This window comes from Amblyraja radiata, chromosome 14 (genome assembly GCF_010909765.2).
Source record: "Amblyraja radiata isolate CabotCenter1 chromosome 14, sAmbRad1.1.pri, whole genome shotgun sequence".
Taxonomy (NCBI): Eukaryota; Metazoa; Chordata; class Chondrichthyes; order Rajiformes; family Rajidae; genus Amblyraja; species Amblyraja radiata.
Genome location: NC_045969.1, coordinates 32,581,889 through 32,596,086, shown reverse-complemented (window position 1 = coordinate 32,596,086; position 14,198 = coordinate 32,581,889). Strand labels below are relative to the sequence as shown.

The 14,198-nt window shown below is 45.6% G+C and overlaps 1 protein-coding gene across 2 annotated transcripts in view; it reads left to right on the top strand.

Annotated features, from left to right (window-relative positions):
* kdm6a (lysine demethylase 6A) overlaps positions 1-11,963 on the top strand; it is a 205,831-nt gene extending 193,868 nt beyond the window's left edge. For both annotated transcript variants that reach the window (XM_033033054.1, XM_033033055.1), the window contains 2 exons: positions 1,517-1,687; positions 11,088-11,963. In XM_033033054.1, the coding sequence (XP_032888945.1) occupies positions 1,517-1,687; positions 11,088-11,117 (201 nt within the window). In that variant the 3' untranslated portion in view covers positions 11,118-11,963. The remainder of the gene's footprint in view (positions 1-1,516; positions 1,688-11,087) is intronic.
* The last annotated feature ends 2,235 nt before the right edge of the window (positions 11,964-14,198 follow it).

The window sequence follows — 14,198 nt, the reverse complement described above, 5'->3', positions numbered from 1 at the left end:
ACTCCTAGCGCTCTTCAACAAAAAATGCATTTCAAATCTATTTGAGTTGACTTTAACAGAATATTGTTAAGAATACTTTATAGAATTAAAGGTCACAGTGGCATGACGGGCTCGGATTCTAGCAGCCTGGACTGAGTTCAAATCCCACCAGTGGTGGACAGGAAATTGAAATTCAGTTATTAAAGCACATTATGGAATGAAAAGCTGTTATTAGTGATGGTGAAATGGTGCAGAATATCACTTGGTTCATGGTTATTAAATACTAGCATTTCTAGTCATGTCCGTTTCTTGTGATTAAATTTAAAAAGCAGGCAACAAAATCCAAGTTCATAATTAGCTTTCTAAACATTTCTTATCATTTTTCCTGTCACGGGCCCCAAAACAGAATGAATTAGTTAGGTTAAAGTAATTGCCAGTTCTGGATATTGAAGTATCTTTTCTACTTTTGTCGCTTAACAGGAAACACAGTGAATAGCTGTGACTCATTGCATCATTTCATTTTTAATAATTTACCCCAAATACTGTTTTCAATCAATATGAATTTTATAACTTTGGGCAGCACAGTGGCTCAACAATAGAGTTGCTGCCTTACAGCGCCAAAGACCAGGGTTTGATCCTGACCACGGGTGTTGTCTGTACGGAGTTTGACCGCTTAAGTTTCCTCCAGGTGCACTAGTTTCCTCCTGGACTCCAAATATGTACAGGAACAATTTACAATTTTTACCGAAGCTAATTAACCACCCAACCTATTCATCCGTACAGCAGCCGTAGTCAGGATCGAACTGAGGTCTCTGGCACTATAAGGCAGCAACTCTACCACTGCGCTACCGTGCTGCACAACTGGTGGGGTCCTAGTTGGTGAGGAATCCATTTTAAGTTGAGCATCAGATGGTTGTGCTGACATAAAAAACTGGGAAAGAACAAGATCTACTCTGTTCAACCTTACAGAATGGAATCAAAGTTGATGTGTATTACGGGAATAATGAGGTTGCCGTCTTGATAACAATTGGTTTGGCTATAACGGATTTAGAAACATTGAAAATAGGTGTAGGAGTAGGCCATTCGCCCCTTCGAGCCAGCACCGTCATTCAATATGACCGTGGCTGATCATCCGAAATCAGTCCCTCGTTCCTGCATTCTCCCCATATCCCTTCATTCCGTTAGTCCTAAGAGCTATATCTAGCTCGTGAATACATCCAGTGAATTGGCCTCCATTGCCTTCTGTGGCATAGATTTCCACTGTGGCAGAGAATTCCCCAGGAGTGGAGTTTTTGGAGTGAAGCGCTCCAATTTGGAGTGAAGCACTGTCACCATCCCTTTTATGCTTGTTATTGCCTAACTTGTCTCAAATTACTCGTATATTTACCACAAAATATTGTTTTCTGACAATATGTTTGAGTAAGTATATGATTTATTGCTCATCTGTTGAAATGTTTTCTGCAGGATAATTTCAAATTTATCCCTTTTTAGATGGGAAATGTTAATGACTTTGTTAACATTAATGTCTGTGCAACAGGTGGAGGTTTTTGATCTACTTTTTGTTACCAATGAGAGTAATTCACGGAAGACGTACGTAGTGCATTGCCAGGACTGCGCTCGCAAGGCCAGTGGAAACCTTGACAATTTTGTTGTGCTGGAACAATACAGAATGGAGGACATGATGCAGATCTATGACCAGTTCACATTAGTAAGTTCATTCAATACAATGTTCAATATATGTGTAAAGTGCTCATTCCAGCTGCAAAGCTCAGTAATAGCCCTGTCTCACGGTCCGAGTCCACCCACGAGTGATCCCGAGTAAAAGAAAAAATGAAACTCGTGGTTTTCTACAAGATTCCAAGTTTATGTTCCGGAGTTTCAACGAGTTCCCACGTGTATGTCTAAGTTTCGCCGTTTACTTCTCATTTCTGCGATGTACCAAGTTCCTCTCCCGAGTTACTCTTGAGCCAACAACGACCATCAACATGTGGAAAAATCATCACATTGATAAAAATTATGTCATGCAGTTTTGTTTTTTTCATTATAAAAAGCCTCCCATGACCATGGGCAGAACTGCCCCGATGATCAGCTTCTCTGTGCCTCTTAGATGTAGCTGCATGCTTCTCTGGGACGCCACTCGATTCTCAGATTCTGCTCAGATGCGTTCCCCACATAAATGAACAAATTCTGACAACCCATTCATTTGTTTGCAATCTCCAGCCACAGGCACCATACCTCGTATTTTTTCCAAGGGCGGTGCTGTGCGTAAATGACATAGAAACATAGAAAATAGGTGCAGGAGTAGTCCATTCGGCCCTTCGAGCCTGCACCGCCATTCAATATAATCATGGCTGATCATCCAACTCAGTATCCTGTACCTGCCTTTTCTCCATACCCCCTGATCCCTTTAGCCACAAGGGCCACATCTAACTCCCTCTTAAATATAGCCAATGAACTGGCCTCAACTACTTTCTGTGGCAGAGAATTCCAGAGATTCACCACTCTCTGTGTGAAAAATGTTTTCCTCATCTCGGTCCTAAAAGATTTCCCCCTTATCCTTAAACTGTGACCTAAACCTAAAACATGGTGATGTCTTGTCATGTAATTAACCGCTGTGTGTTTGCAAACAAAAAAAACATGTTTAACCTTTTATCAAATCGTTGCCTATCATTGCTACAATGCAATAAATGGCATTAAAAGTACTTGGCTGTCAAAAAAAGCGCACAACGTAAAAGTGTTTAAGAAACGGACTGCAGGGAGAACTTGAAAGCTTTTGTAAATCGATTAAATTCGGGTAGAAGTTGAACTCAAGATTTAAATCCCCTGAAAGTTAGGTTTCTTAACACAGGATAGATGTTCTGCCAGAATGGAGTTGCTGAATAAAATCGTCTCCCGTTTTTCTCCGTTTTTTGCATAACCTCGGCTTGCCAGCTTTATTTCACACTGCGTGATCTGTGTAATATATATAAGTGTAAAATAATAAACTGACCAAGAAGGTCCAGTGGTCTCCCCTGTTAGTTTAGTTTAGTTTAGAGATACAGAGCGGAAAGAGCCTCTTCGGACCACCGAGTCCGCGCCGACCAGCGATCCCCGCACATTAACACGATCCTACACCCACTATTTTTTTTATTTTTTTATTTTATTAAATCAAAAATATTTATTCACATATTAAAATAGTATTGACAATACAATAAAACAAAACACCACCATAATACAAGACGAGCTAAACAACTATATTGCAATCCTTGTCAAGGATACATTCAACCCCCCTCGGTGCCCAGCGGTCCCGGAACTCCCTCAGGGTGCCCGTAGACAGGGCGTATTCCCTTTCCATCCGCACCCAGGCACGGACGTATCCCCGGAAAAGGGGCAGGCAGCTGGCTCGGGTAGAGCCCTCCACCGTCTGGCGCCGTGACTCGCGGATGGCCAGCTTGGCCAGGCCCAGGAGCAACCCAACCAGGACATCTTCAGCCCTACCCTCTCCCCTACGCACAGGGTGTCCAAAGATGAGGATGGTGGGTGAGAAATGCAGCCAGAAGGCAAGGAGCAGCCCCTTTAGGTATTGAAACAGTGGCTGCAGCCTCACGCACTCCATGTACACGTGGTACACAGACTCTTCCAGCCCGCAAAAGTGGCAGGCGGCTGGCGAGTCTGTGAACCGCGAGAGAAACAGGTTGCAGGGTACACCTCGATGCAGTACCCTCCATCCCAGGTCCCCAATGTAGAGGGGGAGAATCCCTGCGTATAGGGACCCCCACCGGGGGCCCCCCTCGCGACCGGAAGGCAACACCGACCGCCACTTGGTGGACCAGGGCGACCCCACCTCCACCAGGGCGAGGAAGTGCAGGGTGTGGAGGAGGAGCCTGTACAGGACACGCCTCCCTGCGTCTCGGAGGGAGACGAAGGGTGTCGTGGAAAGGCGGCTCAAATTGTGTGGGACCGGCTCCCGGGATGGATTACGGCTGAGCGGGGCCTTGCTCAACCACCAGTACTCCACACGTTTGAGCCCCCCGGTCACCCGATGGGGCGGGACAGGGACCGGCTGCTCTCAAGTCCAGGCCGTCACCCTCCGCCGGTGGAGGTGGGGCCTGGTCAACGGCAACCAGGTTCCAGACTCTCAACAAGTCCCTGTAGAAGCCAGGCATCCCCATCAGGACCGCACGGCTGACCCTCACCATCGGGATCCGCGTACCTCCTTGAAGGCAGCGGCTCCGTTGGAAAAAGTGCGTTGCCAGCACGTGCCACCTGGGAGGATGCCCTGAGTACAGGTATCTCTGCAAGGTCCTGAGGCGGAGAGCCGCCACCTTGGTGCGAATGCACACCAGCGACTGACCGCCCTCCTCGATCGGGAGACTCAGGACCGCTGCAGAGACCCAGTGCTTTCCGTTGCCCCAGAAGAAGTCCACCAACTTCTTCTGGATGATCCCAGCAAAGGTGGCTGATGGGACCAATGTGGTCAATCTGTACCAGAGCATGGAGGCCACGAGTTGGTTAATGACCAACACCCTGCCCCGGTACGAAAGCACTCTGAGGAGACCCGCCCAGCGCCCCAGCCGGGTGACGACTTTCACCTCCAGCTCCTGCCAGTTCGCCAGCCAGGTCTCCGCACCGGGACTCAGGTAGACTCCCAGGTAGAGGAGGTGTGTGGTACTCCACGTGAAAGACCTCATCTCCTCACTGAGAGAGTCCACCTGCCAGGGACCCACCAAGAGTCCAGAACATTTCCCCCAGTTGATCCTGGCAGAGGAGGCTGCCGAGAAGACTCGTTGGCACTCATGCATCCTCTGCAGGTCGACGGGGTCGGTGACCATGAGGAGCACGTCATCGGCGTAGACCGAGAGGACCACCTCCATGACCGGCTCGCGTAGAACCATGCCCGTCAACTTCCTCCGAAGCAGACTAAGGAATGGCTCCACGCAGATGGCGTACAGTTGGCCAAACATGGGGGCCTACACCCACTATGGACATTTTTACATTCACCAAGCCAATTAACCTACAAACCTGTAGGTCTTTGGAGTGTGGGAGGATCTCGGAGAAAACCCACGCAGTTCACGGGGAGAACTTACAAACTCAGTACAGACAGCACCCGTAGTCGGGTTCAAACCTGGGTCTCCAACGCTGCATTTGCTGTCAGGCAGCAACTCTACCACTGCACCACCGTGAATGAAGGCCTGTTTTAAGTAACAAATAGAGGAGCTGAACAGCATCTCATACAGTAAGTATATTCTGATTCTGTATTGAAAGTTATTCAATTTCAGAACTTAAAAAAACTAGGCAGGATCTCGGCCCCGCACTCGCTGCCATTGTGCAGCAAGGAGGCGGTGGCGACGGACTGGGCGCTTGAGGTGGTGTCTTGGGCAATTTGATAAAGCTCGGGGTCAGCCGAGCCACGGATCATCATCGGCAGGTTGAGATATTCCAGGGCTGCCCCGGTGGTGTGCCAGCGGAGCTTGCTTGCGCGGCTGCCGTTAATCTCCATAATCAGGTCCCGAATGCCCTTAGTACTTGGTCGCCGCGGTACCTTTGCAGTTCAACATGTCCATACAGCGTGCAGAGCCAATCTACAATGGCCATTCATTGGCCTTGCCTTCGCAGCGCCAATCGCTCCAGAGATTCGCCTTGTAGGACATTCAGACCGTTGGAAAGTCAATGCAAACAGGTGGGTTCTGCACATCCATCTGCCTGGGGCGCGCCCTCGGCGAAATTCGCCCACCCCATCTCCCTCCCTGGCGTTGCGCTAATTCCCACCAAAGGCCAGCAGTTTGGGACGAAGAGGAAGCCTCCCTTCGGTGTGACATGTACTCCGAGTTGCACCAACATACTGCTGGTGCTGCAAACCAGAGTGAAACAGGGAGGGAGCCTCGCTGCTTAATGCCAAAGTTAGATGTAGAACTCACATTTCTCTCTGCTTCATATACGTGGGAATTCCCTCAGTTTGGTCACTTTTCACGCGTCCCGCCCGGTGTTAACCCTTCCCATCAATGCTTGAGCTCCCATCTTTGCTTCAGCTTCAACGGCGGCTCTCTCCCATCGAAAGTATCCAGGTTAATTTCAGACCCCTATATCTATCCATCCATTCATTCATTTTCCATTAAGATCTGACTAATCTTCAACATTTCACTTCTGGCACTCAGGCCAAACCCACGAGTTACGAGTCACTATGGTAAACTCACGGACTACTACGGTATTACAACGAGTTTAAAAGTTTCAAATTTTTCCTTCAAGAGTAAATTTGACTCGTGGAAATCTTTCAATATGTTGAAAATTTTTCACGGGTTATCAAGTTTCCTGAGTACCTGCCGTTAACGTTACGGGCCGCTAAGTTACGTCCATGAGTTCCGACGTTCCCGCTACGTTAATTCTACGTAATTACCACAAGTTTGACTTGTTTTTAACTATGGAACACTCGTGGGTGGACTCGCACTGTGAGACGGGTTTAAATCTAGCATTATTATGTTCAATGTCTTGGCTTTTGTCTGAGCTGTGCAAAGCAGTATGAATCCGGTTCAGTGTTTGCTGAGTTAATTAATCTCTGGATACCCTACAGCTTCATGAAGTGCCCAAGAGCAAGCAAGGGGAGAATCGATCAGGGTTCTTGTTATTTAATTATTACATAGTGACCTACACTTTCTCTCCCTTCGCCCCCAATGTAAATAGCATTTCTGGTTGTGATAAGATTCTCAGTTATAACATCTTCCAAAATAGATGACTTGCTAAAAAAAAATTATTTAATTAGAAAACGGACTCCTCGATCAAGGCGTTAGATTTTGGTTAGCTGTTTTGAAATTAACTAACAAAATGGCACAACCTTTTTGAATGGAAAAAATGCAACATATAAAGGAGAAAAGGTACAAAGTGCTGGAGTAACGCAGCATGTATGGCAGCATCTCTGGAGAACGTGGATAGGTGACGTTTCGGGTTGGTCCCTTTGTCTGAAGAAGGATCCCGACCCAAAGTGTCACCTATTCCTGTCCTCCAGAGATGCTGGTTGACCTGCTCCAGAACTTTGTGTCCTTTTGTGTAAACCAGCATCTGCAGTTCCTCGTTTCCACAAGGAGAAGAGATACACAACTCTGAAATGGAGAAACTTGCTCATTAGCAAAATAACAAAAAATCCTTCTTTATCTAATAAACAAAATGTATCAAGATTATCAACCTAAAATTAATGAGAGATGAGACAGTTTTGTTGAAAAGCAATGGGAAAGGGACTTTGAGCATTAAAAAAAAGTCGTCGTGTATGGTTATTTGACAACTTTCCCACTTTTCTGTTTTACATTTCTTTGATTCTTTAATATGGATGTTGTGTCTCCTGTCCGGCAATTGCAGCACAAGTTGATAAATACAAGTCAGCTCCGAGAACCAGGTGGACTTCGTCTTCCTTATCCCCTTTCATTGGCATGCCATCTCCTGGTTCAGCCACTCCAAACCTCACTCGTTATCCCTTGTGGTTCTGCAGCAAACTTTAGTTCACTGCTGATTTATTTGTTTAATTTCAGCTAACCCCATTAGAAATATGCATTTTTGTCATTCCCCAGCAGAAAGCCTGAGCTGCAGGTTTAGGTTTTTTATTATATTATTATTGTTACATATACCAAGGTACAATGACAAGCTTTGTTCTGCAAAGGATCAGATGTACCATACATAGATACAATTAGTTCAAACTCAATACAATAGGCCAAGCAAAGGGGAAGATATGGAGTTCAGAATATATCTCTCAGCAGTGTAACGCATCAGTTCCTTAGACAACGTTCAATGTGCCCAATGGGGTAGAGATGAATCCAAGACTAACCAAAACTGTTCAGAAGCCTGATTACAGGGAAGGAGCTGTTCTTGAGTCAAGTGGTGCATGCACTCAAGCACAACTGATTTGAGAAATGCTTTCTTTGAAGTCATATCAGGGCTGCCAACATTGGGTGAGAGTTGGGAGTGAGAAATTACGAGAGACCAAGCCCGAGGGAGCATAGCGACCGGAGGGGGGGGGGGGGGGGGGGGGGGGTAGTAGGAGGAGGGTGTCCCCCTCCCATTGGTACGGAACATTTGCATTTTTCAGCTTGAAATTTTGTAATATGGTGCATAGTGTAGCGAGTCTTTTAACTTACACTTGAATGCAATATATATGCTTTAAATTAGATTGGAGCCTTTTTGAAAGGGGGGAGGCAGTGCGATCACTGATCACTGGCCTTGGGGGTACCCAGTGAGGGAGTGGAGCAACCGAGTGGGGAGAGGGTGTGGAAGAAGGGTGTCCCCCCTCCCAGGGTAGGAACTTTTTGAAATTTGATGTATTAAAATCATGTTTTAGTGCACTGTAGAAGTATGATTTCAATGTTTTTAGTGTGAAGTATTTTTAAGAGGTAACTTTTTAAGGGGTAACTTTATCCGCACAAAGGGTGATGGGTGTAAGGAACAAGCTGCCAGCGGAGGTAGTTGAGGCAGGGACCATCCCAACATTTAAGAAAAAGTTAGACTGATACATGGATAGGACATGGTTTGGAGGTATGGACCAAAAGCAGGTAGGCGTAGCTGGGACATGTTGGCGGGTGTGGGCAAGTTGCACCGAAGGGCCTGTTTTCACACTGTATCACTCTATGACTACATTATACCTCCACCATGCATGAATGCTTCAAAATCAAGTGATCGAGTTTTATTGCCATATACTCAAGCATAGAAACATAGAAAATAGGTGCAGGAATAGGCCATTCGGCCCTTCGAGCCAGCACTGCCATTCAATATGATCAAGGCTATTCATCTAAAATCAGTACCTCTTTCCTTTTTTTCCCCCCATATCCCTTGATGCCCCAAGAACTAAATGTAACTCTCTCTTGAAAACATCCAGCCTGCACTGCCTTCTGTGGCAGAGAATTCCACAGATTCACAACTCTCTGCGTGAAGAAAGTTTGTTCTCATCTCAGTCCTAACTGGCCCCCCCTTTATTCTTAAACTGTGACCCATGGTTCTGAACGCCCCAACATCGGGAACATTTTTCCTGCTGTTACAGTAAGTGAAAATCTAGCAGGCAAGCAGGATGCTTTCACCAACCACCCCCATTTGAAGTCCACTACCTTCCACCGTTTCTACCCAGTGCTTGGTACTTCCAGCAGCCACTGGTTGCTCTCCAGGATGCACCGAGCCGCAGCCTGATCCATGCCGGTCACCTGGGCGAATTCGGCACAGAGACTCTCACGGCAGCGGCGCAACGCTTCGACGCCTCCGACAGTCCAGGACTCTTGCACTGAGGCTGCTCCATGGCCGGAGCTGCAGTGAGCGACTCGCCAGCCCGGCAAACACTCTCCAGCCCCGCTCCCCATCCGCATCTGTCCCCGCCGCTGCTTCTGCTTCCAACACCCGCGGCCCATGCAGTTGATATGAGTTTTGAAATTTCCGTTGATCACAGAATTTCTCACAACAGAGCGAGAGAAATTTGTGATCAGCGTGAGAATTTGGTGAAATGCGTGATTCTCACGCTCAATGCATGGGAGTTGGCAGCCCTGCCTCTCTCTCCCCACCTCTCTTTCCCCCCTCTCTCTCTCCCCTCTCCACCACTCTTTCTCTCCCCTCTCTCTCTCCCTCCCACCTCACTCTCATCCCTCTCTCTCTCCCCTCTCTCTCTCTTCCGCTCTCTCTCCTCTCAACCCCCCTCTCTCCCCTCCCCCTCTCTCTCTCTCTCTCCTCCCTCTCCCCCTCTCTCTCTCCTCTCTTCCCCTCTCTCTCCCCCCTCTCTTTCCCTCTCTCTCTCTTCCCCCTCTCTCCCCCCCACCTCACTCTCCCCCCCACCTCACTCTCCCCCTCTCTCGTTCCCTCTCTCCTCTCTCTGCCCCTCTCTTTCCCCTAACTCTCTTTCCCCTAACTCTCTCTCCCCTAACTCCTCTCTCCCCCCCCCTCTCTCCTCTCTTCCCCTCTCTCTCCCCCTCTCTCCCTCCCACCTCACTCTCGTCCTCTCTCTCCCTTCTCTTTCCCCTAACTCTCTTTCCCCTAACTCTCTCTCTCTTTCCCCTAACTCTCTCTCTCTCCCCCTCTCTCTCTCTCTCTCTCTCTCTCTCCCCCTCTCTTTCTTCTCTCTCTCCCCCTCTTCTCTCACTCTCCCCCTGTCTCTCGTCCCCTCTCTCCCTCTCTCTCCCTTGCTTTCCAACTAACTCATCATCGCCCCTCTCTTTCCCCTAAATCTCTCTGCCTCTCTCTTTCCCCTTGCTCTCTCTCTTTCTCCCCCCCTCTCGGCCCTCTCTCTTTTACACTCTCTATCTTCCCCCCTCTCCTCTCCCATTCTCATCCACCCTCTCCTTCCTCTCCACGCACCTCGCTCTTCCCTCTTTCTTCCCTCTCACCCCTCTCTCCTTCCACTCGTCCCCCCTCCTCACCACTCACTCTCCCCCCCTACTCTCTACCCCTACTCTCTCTGCCCCCCCCCTCTACCGCTTCTCTCCCTCTTCTCTCTCCTCACCGCCCCCCCGCTGTCTCTCCCCTCTCTCTCCTCTCACCCCCCTCTCTCTCCCCCCACTGTCTCCTTCCCCTCTCTCTTTCTCTCCACCTCCCTTTGAGAATCTGTCCCTTCGGCACAGACTCGCGGCAGTGGCGCGACGCTTCCGACGGCTCCGCAGCTCAGGACACTCGCACTGTCCGGAGTGCTCCATGGCCGGAGCTGCAGCGTTAGCGTCGCAAACACTCACCAGTCCCACTACCCGCATCTGTTCCCGCCGCTGGTTCTGCTCCCATCCCTCCCGCAGCCCCTGCTCTCCAACACCCGCGGACCATGTAGTTTATCCGAGTTTTGAAATTTTCGTTAATCACAAAATTTCTGATGAGCGTGAGGGCGTGAGAGTTTGCTCAAAGCGTGAGAGTTGGCAGCCCTGGTCATATAGAAGTATGATTTTAAGGATTGTGTAGGAAAGAACTGCAGATGCTTGTTTAAATCGATGGTGGACACAAAATGCTGGAGTAATTCAGCGGGACGGGCAGCATCTCTGGAGAGAAGGAACGGGTGACGTTTCGGGTCGAGACCCTTCTTCAGACCCGAAACGTCATCCATTCCTTCTCTCCAGAGATGCTGCCTGTCCCGCTGATTTTAAGGATTGTTGTGCATAGAAATGTATTCTCATTTGTTCTTTCTGTTTCAGGCCCCTCCACTGCCTTCATCCTCATCTTGACAGGTATTGTTTTATGGACAGCTAGCAAAACATCATTGGTATTCCGGATGTGATGTCAACTTCCACTATGTTACACCACTGATTTTTGGCTATCCCATGTGGCTGCTGACTGAAAACTGTGTGTCTATGCAACCTTCCAAGTGCGGAGTGTCAACGGTACTGGGCAGGAGTGAAGCTGCTCCTATGCCAGGATAAATAAGTTCAAGTAAAGCTGGTTTAGCTATACCTATAAATAACTTTTCATATTTTGTATATATCAGAGCAACATTACACAAAGACTACTGACTTGAAGACATTCTTTTTGTAATACTTTATCTTGGGCTGATGAATTGTTTTCATCATCTTTTTTCATTCCGATTTTTCCCTTTAAAAGTACTAGCTTAGCTGGTCATTTTTGTATGGTAGTTAGGAATCTTAAGTCTCTCTTGAGGGCAACATCTATTAAGAAAATTTTGTAATGTGAAAAAGTTAGATGAGAGATTTTTTTTTTTTTTTTACTGCTTTTATGTTTATCTGTCTTGTTATTTTGAAGCCATGATGTTTAAATTTGTTCCAGTTTCCTAGATAAACTTATCAGCCAAGTCACAGATAAATGGGTTGCACATAGACTAAGGAATAAACTTCAGACTTGTGATTTTTTTTTGTTTTTGTTTCTAATCTTGATGTAAATTTACACTATTTATAAATGCATATTTATTCCTTGAAAATATTTGTGGATGGAATGCTGTTATTTTTTCCCCAGAATACCTGCCATTAAAATTTTATGGAGTTCTGTCATTTCAAACACTACTCCTAATACGTTTTCTATGTATGAAATAAAAATCGTTGAGCATTGTAATCTTTGAACCATTTAACAATTTATATTCAGGGAAGATTCTTTCATAAAGTAAATTACATATGTTGGTGACATATGTCGAAAATTCAATGTTGCATGAGAAAACTCAGGGCAAGGTTTCCTTTGCTATCATAAATGTTATATGTTGGCCTAAAAAGTAAATGTGTGCTTCTCGGATATTGCCCACTGCCAATTGAAACTGTGCTTCATGAAGGGAGCTGATATGTTCCACGTTTAAAAATAATCCTGTGCTTGCAATTGAATTCTAAAGTAAATTTAAAACAAAAAAAGCAACATTTATTTAATTAGAACAAAGTAATTAAAGTTTTTCTATCTTCAGAATTATCTTTGCTCCATGAGCATCATGGAATGCTGTTACAACAGCCTGTGGTGTTAAGCAGTAACGCTTGAAAACTTCATTTGTTTATATAATTGAGCTGTATTGGAGGCTGATTTGTGTTTCTTTTTTCCCCGTTATAGTGGGAGGTATTTAACAAAAATATATAGATGTTACAATTTTGACTAGTCTTTTTTAAAGATGTGATCACTTTGTGAAAATATTTATTTCCCAGATTGTGAGATTTCACAGAAAATATTTGGTTTTGACTTTAAAAAGAGACAAATTAGCATTAACGTTTTTGTTTATTACTAAGCCTATTAAATGATGCTTGGGGAGAAACAGATTGTACCGCAATTGAACATAAAGCATAGATCCGAACTGTCTTCTTCTTCTTCTTGCGTATGGCGTGCACAGCCTAAAGTTGTCGGACAACTTGTTCTATTTGATCTTATTTGATTGTGCACGCCGGGTTGATTGCATTCGTCGAAACATGGCGGACCACGTGAAGGTTGCAATCTTCCAACCCAATCCGAACTGTCAATTGGCTAGAATAGAATCTCTAAGATAGGCTTAATTAGATCATTGGTCTTCTGATTGTACAGGCTGTTTTTCTTAACAGTCCAAGCTGAAGATCAAAATATGATCAGAAATAGCACTTTAGTGCCAAATGCATAAAAAAGATTCATGCTTTGTGCCTGGTTATGAAAAAATACCGAGTAATAATCTGGAGAATGGAAAGATAAAGCGAAAGAAAAATGATAAATTATTTCTTCTGCAAAGGAATTTGTTTCCAGCCCTTAGCTTTGAATCTAAAATGAAATTCAAGTTGATGTGCTGAATCAATACTAAGGAACAGAATAAGTACAACCTTTCGCAGTCTGGTGTCACATATTGTTAGCAAGTTCAGACTTGTGTACGATGTTAGCTTCCTCTCCATTTTGCAAGTGGGATTTTTGTTTACACGTTCCAAATGATGTGTTATTATACCACCCAGTTGGGTTGAGACTGTGTGCCATTCTATGCCCCGTTTTTCCTTTAACCTTGTTCTGATCAAATACCAGTTTGAGACTCTTGAAACAAGTGCAATGCTTCAAAAAATAAGGTTGTGCTTGTATACTTCAAATCACAGCCCCACATATTAAAGGGGAATATGTTTATACAGCCCTGTCACTAAGCTGCCTTTCCCATTTCTATCTTTGGTTGTCTCATTACTGGAAAAAAAAGTTAAACTCGTATTATTTCATCAACATCATAGATACAAGAGTATTTTTCCCTTCTTTCACCCAGTAGTTCAACTGTCACAGCACCTGTGTTAGATTCTTGTGTGATTATGTTTTGTGGCTGCAAGCCTATATTGGCATTTCTTCATTTGTTATATAACAGTTTTACTCACATTCAATTTATTGAACATAATGGTAAATCATGGAATAATTACATTTAAGCATAGTATTACCAATCAAATAAATTCTAAATCCTATGAGCACTTAAAATGTAGTAATCAAAATTATTTATTTATATTTAAACTGGAAGTCCTAGAATTGAACAATATAGGTTATAGAGAGGTACAGCAAGGAAACAGGCCCTTTGGCCCACCGAGTCCACAATAACCATCAACCACACATTTACACAAATCCTACGCTAATCTAATCCAACTTTATTCTCTCCACGTTATCATCAACTCTCTCAGGATACTAGCAATCACCGAAACAATCTGGGGCAATTTGCAGCAGCCAATTAAGCTTCTTTTGAATGTGAAGGAGGGAAATTTGAGCACCCAGAGGAAACTCATGCAGTTACAGGAGAATGTGCAAACTCGGCACAGACAGCACCCAAGGTCAGGATTGAACATAGGTCTCCGACGCTGTGAGGCAGCGACTCTCCCAGCTGTGCCACTGTGCCGTCCCCT